This window comes from Thunnus maccoyii, chromosome 11, assembly GCF_910596095.1.
Source record: "Thunnus maccoyii chromosome 11, fThuMac1.1, whole genome shotgun sequence".
Lineage (NCBI taxonomy): Eukaryota > Metazoa > Chordata > Actinopteri > Scombriformes > Scombridae > Thunnus > Thunnus maccoyii.
In genome coordinates this window covers 1,022,404-1,032,190 of record NC_056543.1, presented here as the reverse complement: position 1 = coordinate 1,032,190, position 9,787 = coordinate 1,022,404, and the positions used below count along the sequence as shown (strand labels likewise).

Genomic DNA, 9,787 nt, shown 5'->3' with positions numbered 1-9,787 from the left:
ATTTAACCTCAAACATAAAAAAATAGAAGTTTCAAATGTTCCATGGAATGTGTTGTAAGTGACAGTCAAAGAAAGGTCACCGATTTCTCATCATAAAACATCAGCATGTAGCTGGTAGATGTTCTGGATATGGATGTAGGAATGTAAGAAGGGGGAGATGTATTGATATAAAAAGAAGAGCCAAGAGAGACGGGGGTCTCTCTTTTTGGGTCGTCACTTGAGGTCCTTTTGTCAGTTTGCCTTTTTGAATCTTTAACTTTTTACTCAAGCTTTTATGTTTTACTTTTTGTATTTTATGTTACTCATTTTTGGAGAAAACAAATAAAACTGGCATGTTAGATACCTCAGACGTCCCTGCTGGTGCTCACCATTCCCATTATGACATCATCATGACATCATCCTCCTCTGGCGTCGATCAGGGCGACGACACAAACTGAAATCTGACATTTTTGGATTTAATTTGAGTTTTTCGAGCAGAACTTTTTACTTTTTGTATTTTATGTTACTCATTTTTGGAGAAAACAAATAAAACTGGTTAGTATTTTTATACACTCCAACCATAGTTCCTGTCTTTGCTCATCTCTGAGGTCTTTATAATGAAATTTGCTAAGGATAAACTTGCAATGTTTTTTAATTAACAGAATTGTAATTGTGATAATTGATATGATAAGATGTGACAGAGTTCAGAATCAGGTTGAACGGTTTATTATAGTTTAATTGGCTAAACTGTTAAGGCCAGGACATCGAAGCCCTCGACCATCAGGGTGGGCCTCCTCCAGTGATGACCTGTTAGAGGCCATCTTGGAGGACTTTCAAACCTCCAACACCTATTTGCACCGATACACTTTGTTGCGACCCTGCTGTCAGGTATTCCTGAGTAAATAGGCCCGTTTAGAGAGGTTCAGTGACAGCTGGTGATTATAGAAGCCAGGCTGAACTCTGGTTCCCTAAACAAGGCGAGGATGGTCTTCTGTGTAGATTTTGGGAACACGTTCGATACCTCGGTCAGAGGTAGAGGACAGCCGTCTGCCGGTGCCTTATCCACATCGGCAGGGGGTATCGGTTATCTGAAGGCAGAAACCATTACACCAGCATATTATCTTGTACATGTATACTCTTTGGTAGACGTCATTGTGGCGGACAACAACAACAGTGATGCATGACACATATACTACATATACTCTTTGGTAGAGGGGGTATGACGCCATCGACAGGCGACCAAATGAAACGGACTGTAACTTAGTGGCTGACTGCGCTCTGTCCAGTCTCACCCTCGCTGTCTCGGGCTGCGTTGCGGACGTTACTCCGGTGTCTTCGCCCTCACTACAGACACATGCCTGCGGCTGTTACATCCAGACCCTCGCTGGCACTTTTCAGCACACAAGTGAGTAACGTTGACACTGAACTCCATTGATAAATGACACTTTAATATGACAATGACTGACAATGGATCACTTGTTAACTACTCATTTAAGTTTTTACTGAAATAAGTCCACATTTACCTACAAAATAGGTTCTGAATTAAGCAGTGGCTCCTAGCGTTACTTTATTTTTGAAATAAATGGTAAATGGTAAATGGACTGTACTTGTATAGCACCTTTCTAGTCTTCCAAGCACTCAAAGTGTTTTTTACACTACGAGTCACATTCACCCATTCATATGCTGAATGGGTACGGGGCTGCCATGTAAGGTCCCAACCTGCCCATCAGAGGAAATGTAATCATTCACACACTGATGGAACAGCCATCAGGAGCAATTCGGGCTTCAGTATCTTGCCCAAGGACACATCCACATGCGGACTGGAATCGGGAAACGAACCGCCGATCTTCCGATTAGCGGATGACCGCCCAAAATATCATCCATGTTGCTTGTCTTACACTTAGAAACGAGGCCTATTTTAAATTGTATATTTTTTATGGGAGTTCGGCTTGAGCGTTGTTGAGTTCAGAGGCTCCGACTGTTCAGTTTCAGTGGTTTCAGCGCCTTCAGTGGACACACCCCCAGCGTTTCAGAGATCAGAACACTGCTTGTTTTTCCACAATTTTGAAACCTAGTTTTAGAAACTTGGTGATTTTTTTAATCAGTCAAATTTGGCTGGTGGTTAATAATCTTTCACGTTTTTCTGTGGTTTGAAAAACTGAACAAGGCCTCAAGTATAATGATGGTTATAGGGACAACCTCCTTCAGCCTCCTACTACTTTAGAAATAAACATGATTTTAACATGAACCGCTGTTGTGGCAGAAAGAGGTGGACAACAGAGGAATCAGATGGTCGAGACACAGGTGTCAGATGGGGAATCTCTTTTATTTCACAACGGCTCACCAGACAACGTAGACAGAGAAACATTACAGAACGTGACATGCCTTTTATACTGAAGACAGGCTGTGTGTGTGTATGTGTTCAAGTTGCGTGACAAGTCTCATACTGTTTAGCAGACTTTTTGGCTATCCTAAATTCTAAAGAAGAATGGGACATTTCTCAATTTCACTTAACTTTAGACTTTAACCAAATTTGAGTGGGCATCTCTGCACTTTGTGTGTGTGGTATTCCGCCTCTTTCCCAATATCTCCAGATGTCTCCTGTTTTGGTTCGGTGGACTGACATGTTTGGCATTGGTACAGGTCACCGTGACCTGGCACTCATTCTCCTACACCGCTTCAAAACTCTGAGTTTGAATGAAAGTAAACACAGGAACTAGCCTCCTGTAGTAGCATTATGGCTAACTACATGCAGGGCCGTTTGCAAGTCGGTTTGTTTTTATGTGTAAACATAGAGAAGCAGCAACTTTGAAGATGAAATAAAATGGTTCATGTCTGCAAGTTTCCAAATTGCAAGAATAAAATGACAAGATACACACTGTGCAGTTTTAATGGACTAACGTTACCGCTGTTTCATCCAGCCAGCCTCGCTCTTTTCTTCCAGTTGATTTTGTGGAGGTGAAACCATCTGCAGGATGCAAATTTACAAATCCTACTATTGCAAAGGCACTGCCCTACTCTGCCTCTGATTGGCTTACCCTGATATTCTTACCCTAACCCTAACCAATCTCATTCCTCATGCCTAAACCTAACCAAAACAACCAACGAAGGCAACGAGTACTAGCCAATCAGAGGCAGAGTAGGGCGGCTCACGCCTTCGCCATAGTAGGATTCGTAAATTTGCCTCCTGGACGACAATATTGACAAACGCTGTAAATCCATATGTAGTAGTTACACAGTCTGGCAGCAGCAGGTCCGACTGCAGAGGAGAGCAGTGACCGCAGGAACAGCAGCAGTTTCTCCCAGGTAACCGTTACTGTACGTTGTTTTAGTTTCCTTACAGTCAGTCAGCCTCATACATGTGAACACACCAGTGTGTTTGGATGAATATGTGATGTGTGTGGTTCGGTTCACTCAGACTCAGACTCAAACTTTTGAAGTGCTTCATGTAAACTCTGTTTACTCCTGACAGTAGAATAAGCCACTGTGAACCTATATAAAGGCCCAGTCATTCAAAAACAAAAATACTGTGATACAAATGTTTGGTCCTACCGCCCAGCACTAGTTAGCAACAAGTAAAAAGCAGTGTAAACATTAGCTGGAATGATCAGAGAACTAGTCGGCACCCAAATACAAGATTCATTGAAAGATTATTACATTACTTTTGGATAACTTCATGAGGCATCTTCTGCATAGTGCAGAATAAACTGTTGTAGTTTGCAAAGTATGCAGCCAAACCAAAGGTGAAGACCTGAAGTCCCACGAGCACTTGACCTTCAATAGACGACATCCCTTCCCTCCGCTTCATTATGTCCCCTGAAACTCAACCACATGTACCCATCATGTCTTACTGTGCAAAGACTGGCAATGTGAGGTTTATATTAAACACTGATATTACCTTGGACAATAAAGCCAGCTGGTATCACAGGACATTCAACATCAGTGGCTGTAGCACAAGCCTGCAAAATAAAACTGAACTGTAACATTCTGCACCTACAGTAGCATTTATTTTAAAATATGCAGCAGCTCGTAGCTTTGCCTAAATAACACCAAGCTGAAACAGAGGATCCCAAAGCAAAAATACCAAAACATACTGAGCCAGTTAAAAGTGAACCAGCATTTATAGAGGTTAAACACACAGGATCAGTTTTATTTATAATGATAGATTACTTCACCACCAGTCTGCTCACTACTGCTGTAAGATGGCTTTAACATCAATAATACTGTCACAATAACTGATCAAACCCAATAATTACAAACTTGATCAGCCACATATCACTACAAGTCCTTCTCAGTGACTCACTTATACATTTGCAAACCACAGACGGCTGCAGTTTGGTGAAAACTTCAATGACACAAAACTACTGTCACACGTTTAACTGTGGAAGTTTTCACAACAGACATCAGAGACGTTTACATAAATATGTTTCACAAGATCTTCCTGCACATCTTCTCAGTTAATTACACAGAACAGTGGTTGCACCATAGAAACACACACACACACAGACACACACACGTCCCTCCTGTCCAATCCCGTCGCTCCTCGTCTGTATAAAGGTTCGTCTCTCAGACGGAGCTTTCATGTTCGAGCCATGGTCTTCCTGTGGATCCTCTCCTGCTTCGCCTTCGCCGGTGCCGCCTACGGTAAGACAGCTGAGGGAGTGAAGCATGCTGGGTAGACTGAGCTGCTTGTTTTTAATTTACAACTATTATATTTATTTATAGATTTCATATTTAGCGGCTCTGGGTGGGCGGCCATCATCTACCGACCGGTTGAGAGGAGAGAGAGAACAATGCAAGTTCCACATAGAGATGTATAGTAATAATAATGGTAATAATCATAATAAGACTAATAATAATAATTGTAGCAGTGGGTGTTGAGCAGCTCTGGAGGCAGAAATACCTGCAGAAAGCAACAGGAGGAGAGAGGAGAGAGACAGCTCACAGCTCCTGGTATTCCCAGGAGATCTCCCATCCAAGTACTAACCAGGCCCCATCCTGCTCAGCTTCCCACATCACAAGAGATCCCACGTGTGCAGGGTGGTGAGGCCGTAAGACTTTATGAAGATAAAATGATTTTTATAAGTGTCTGAAGATAACTGGACACAGTCTGAGATCGATCCGTGTTTATTGGCTGATCACTTTAAAAGTATTGATCTTATTAACAATCGTTTCTTACTGAAAATGTGACTCGAGGTGTTTTGTGTCGTCTGTTCGCAAAGATCAGGAACAAACTTCCTGACTCATGTTGTTGTTAATGATGTCTTTATGATGATGTCTTTATGATGATGTCACCAGGTTGCGGCACTCCCGCCATCCCCCCCGACATCAGCGGTTACTCTGATATCGTGAACGGCGAGGAGGCGAAGCCTCACTCCTGGCCCTGGCAGGTGTCCCTTCAGGTACACACACACACACACATACACACACACACACACACACACACACACATACACACACACATACACACACACACACACACACACACACACAAATGAGTTGTATTCATGAACATGTGGTTGTTTCAGAAAAGCAGTGGTTCCCACTACTGCGGAGGCTCCCTCATCAACCAGAACTGGGTGGTAACCGCTGCTCACTGTCCCGTCGGGTAAACACCAACAATCTTTAACCTTTAACCTTTAACCCTCACCTGTCCTGTCAACCAATGTTTAAATGCAACTTTAAACTTTATAAATGTTTATAAAGACATAGACAATAAAGACAGTTTGACAGCTGAACTCAATCTGCTGCTCAGTTAAACCTGCTGTATGATCAGTGTTCCTCTTCTGAATATGAGCTTCAGCCAGCAGCTGACATTAGGCTCCGCCTCCTGTTGCTCAGGTGTTTCTCAGGTGATTTTTTATTGGCCGATTTCATTCACATGTTTTTCCGCAGGGAGTCTGACCTTGTGGTTCTCGGAGCACATGACCGCTCCTCCACCGAGGACGTCCAGGTGATGAGGGTCGGCCAGGTGAGCAACAAGCAGCAGGACTTCATCATGTCTCTTGAGCTCCTGCGTGTTCACCAGCTAATGATGCCGTTTCTTGTCAGGCGTTCACACATCCCGACTACAACAGCCCCACCCGCTTTAACAACGACATCCAGCTCATCAAGCTGGCCAGACCCGCCCAGATAAACAGGCGTGTTTCCCCCGTGTGCTTGGCCGAGACCAGAGACAACTTCCCCCCAGGCACAACGTGCATGACCACCGGCTGGGGCTGGACCAGCGGCAACGGTGACTTAATTATTATCATTATTATTATGGAATTTTCCATCTTTAGGGGTTACAAATTGGGTTACATCGGGTCAAGCCTGGGCTAGTTACTAATTGTACATTTTAAAAGTCTCATTCCTGCTTATTGAGGCCTGATAATAATGGTGCCTTGAGGTCACACTGTAATTCTTAAGTAGAAAGGAGACAATGCTCTCCTCTCCTTGAGATTCCAGAACCCTCTTTGATGTTTTGGGGAAGGCAGAGGCCTCTCTGATAAAGGGTAAATCAGCATTACTGTGGTTACCAAGGTTGGAGGGGGCCTTCCTAGACAACAAAGATAGGTGAATGTGTAGCCAGAATATGCTGACAGTGACCTGAAGTTCCATGCAACGTGACCTGAACTAACACGGGTAAAATGCACTTCCTTGTTTAGAAACTAATGAACCAATTAGACTAATTTTTCATAGTGTAGGCTGATCTGCTTAGGTTAAAGCCTCTGGGCCCTATTTTAACGATCTAAAGCGCATGGTCTGAAGTGCATGGCGCTATGGCATTGAGGGTGTGTCCAAATCCACTTTTGCTATTTTAACGGTGGAAAAATGGTCGCTGCGCCAGGCGCACGGTTCAAAGGGGTTGTCCATAGTCTCCTAATTAATCATGGGTGTGTTTTCAGCGTAACATGTAATAAACCAATCACAGTGTCATCTCCCATTCCCTTTAAGAGCCAGGTGTGCTTGCACCTTGGCGGATTGCTATTATAACGGCGTATTTGCCGAGTAGCAAGAAGGAGCGCTTCTCTGCAGAGGAAACGGATCTGCTCGTGCGCAAAGGGAAAGTGCACGATCCATAACGAGCACACTGCTGCTCCTGGACCCTCCCGTGGTCCCAGACCGCCAGTTTAAGATCCTGTTCATTCATTTGTTGCAAATTTGTCTTCGTTTGGTTTTTGAAAAGGTTTATTATTTTAATTACAGCTTTGGTTTCTTTAAAATCGTTTTGTTCAGTCAGGGAGTATCAGGTCAAATCAGCAGGTTTTAATTGTTGAAAGTATAGAAACTTGATCACTGTAACTTCAAAAATGTTAAAGAATATTTGTTAAATATTGTTCAAAAATTAAAGAATTAATTTTAATCATGTAAAGAATCATCAACACAGTTATCAGGACTTGATGAGCTCTCCAAGGTGCTGATCCTGCTGCTGGCAGCAGCTAGAAGCTGTGCAGATTTATTTCCTTCGTTAGTTTAATCATTGTTTTCACCTCATTTATTTCCTCATGTCATCATGTACTGATGCAGCAGGAAAGTCGATCTGTGTCTGATCCGTTGTTGTCCGTCTGTTTAAATACCTACATGATTACACGATTTGGTCAAATAATTCAACAATTTAATCCATCATTACTGCGATTAGTTAATTCTGATGAATATTATAACTGAGCATTATGACATGTATTTTTTAAAATATATTAATATACACAATAATAATCTTTCACATTGTAATCCTTTTATTTGTTACCTTGTGCATGTTTGTGTGCTGCTGTGTGTCCTGTGTGTGTAACAAGCAGAGTGTATGTGGTGCAGCCGCCTGTGTAGGTGCATATTACTGTCCTGATAACGCTCCTTAAAATAACAGTGAAACACTGCACCATTGACTTTAGACCAGGTATTTGTTGGCGCAATCGCTCTCTGCTGCCTCAAGATAGCAACGCGCCAACAATGCGCCTGACCACACCTTACATTTAGACCAACACGCCCATGGGCGCACTGATGGGCGCAAGTGCCGTTGCTATTTTAACAACGTGGGCGCTGGACGGGAAAATGACAACTGCGTCTGTCTTAAAATAGCAAAGAGACTTGCGCTGCGCGTAGTGCCGCTCTGCACCGGGCGTAAGATAGGACCCTGAGAGTCAAACCTTCAGAGGACAGAATGGAAAGAGACAGCATCCAAGTTGCAGAAGACTTCAATGTTTGCTATTTCAGTTCTCCTTGATCAAGGGCTTCAACAAACATTTTCAGCTTTAAGACATCAAAGGCTCGTGCCTACTTTTCTCCACTGAGGTGCTGACCATCACTCAAAATATCCACATCAATTATGTTTATTATGATTATTATTAGTGCTTTACAGCTGCTGGGGCCTGACCCACTACAACAGTGACTATCATTATTATTATTGGTGACTCACTCCTTTAAATAGAACTAAAGTAGTTGAAGTGACTTTGCTCATCTTGGTTCACCACCTCACCTTAAATTTTGGCTGATCGAGCTGCTTCCCTCTGTTAAGTGCTAAAAAGCTTGAACCCGCAAATTGCCACTTACAGCTATATTTATTATTATTATTATTATTATTATTATTATTATTATTATTATTATTATTATTTTCAGTGCCTTATACCTGGTTAAATCTCACCTGTACAGCTTCTCAGACCACTAAGGGGAGTGTTAACACAGGAAACATGGCATGCTTTGACCACTGGGGGCAGTATAGACATCAGTGTGATGTGTTGATGTGTTGCAGGTAACCCGGCCACCCGGCTGCAGCAGGCAGCCCTCCCCCTGCTGACCAATAGTAAGTGCAGTCAATTCTTCGGCATCACCTCCAAGATGATCTGTGCCGGAGCCAACGGAACCTCCAGCTGCAAGGTGGGTGCTGCACACTAACCACCAACAAGCATATTAGCAACATGTTGGAAGATAGACATGCTAACATGTACCTATCAGCTACACATGTTATTTGTTTGTTTGTGTGCTTATTTTGTGTGTGTGTTTGTTTTCAGGGCGACTCTGGAGGTCCTCTGGTCTGTCAGAAGGCTGGTGCCTGGACTCTGGTTGGTGTCGTGTCCTTTGGAAGAGTCCCCTGCGATACCATGACGCCTGCTGTGTACGCCCGCGTCACAGCACTGCGCACCTGGATAGACCGGACCATCGCCGCCAACTGAGAGAGTTTCACTTGCTCAAAATGAAGTTCAGCTAGCTTAGCTTAGCATCAAGACTGGAAGGAGGAGAAAACAGCAAGCTTAGCTTAGCATTAGACTGCAAGTAGGGGAAAACAGCTATCTTAGCTTAGCATAAGAGTGGAAGCAGGGGGAAACAGTTAGCTTAGCTTAGCATAAAGACAAACAGACCACATGTCAAAAGTTTATTAAAGTAAGACGTCACCAGGAAAGTGACTTTATTTTTATACTACAGAAATCTGAAAGGCTTTCTCTGCTGAAGCAATTATAAATAAATAAACCTATAAAAATGTATTTTCTTTGTTTTAACGAGACATTTACAGTTTGTGTTTTCCCTTTAATAAAGCATCAATCTTATTACAGCATCTCTTTCCATCTCTTTACTGATCCCCATGAAGGTTGTTCCACTCCTCTTGAATCAATGATATTAATGATCTAATTTAATCTACAGGTTGTAATATTATCATTTCATCAGTTATAGTTGTTCTCACCTGGAGTTGAAGTGCAGTTAAATGTGGAATCCTGATCTTTTCTAAACATGTAATCTGAGCCGTCAATCACTCCCAGAATGCACCTGGAGATTCAGTCCAGCTGACTGGATGAGCTGCTGTCTTTCTAGCTGCTGTCTTTCACATTTAATACCACAG

The 9,787-nt window shown here is 42.8% G+C and overlaps 1 protein-coding gene across 2 annotated transcripts; it reads left to right on the top strand.

Annotated features, from left to right (window-relative positions):
• The first annotated feature begins 3,138 nt into the window (after positions 1-3,138).
• LOC121907567 (chymotrypsin B-like) lies at positions 3,139-9,497 on the top strand. 2 transcript variants are annotated; one of them, XM_042427201.1, is made up of 9 exons: positions 3,139-3,285; positions 4,537-4,623; positions 4,848-5,022; positions 5,278-5,381; positions 5,508-5,587; positions 5,875-5,950; positions 6,031-6,214; positions 8,705-8,829; positions 8,964-9,497. In XM_042427201.1, the coding sequence occupies exons 2-9, from the start codon at positions 4,561-4,563 to the stop codon at positions 9,123-9,125; spliced, it is 969 nt and encodes a 322-aa protein (XP_042283135.1). In that variant the 5' UTR covers positions 3,139-3,285; positions 4,537-4,560; the 3' UTR covers positions 9,126-9,497. The 2 variants fall into 2 exon arrangements, with proteins under 2 accessions (XP_042283135.1, XP_042283136.1); XM_042427202.1 differs by lacking the exons at positions 3,139-3,285; positions 4,848-5,022 and having other exon boundaries at positions 4,572-4,623.
• Positions 9,498-9,787: the final 290 nt, after the last annotated feature.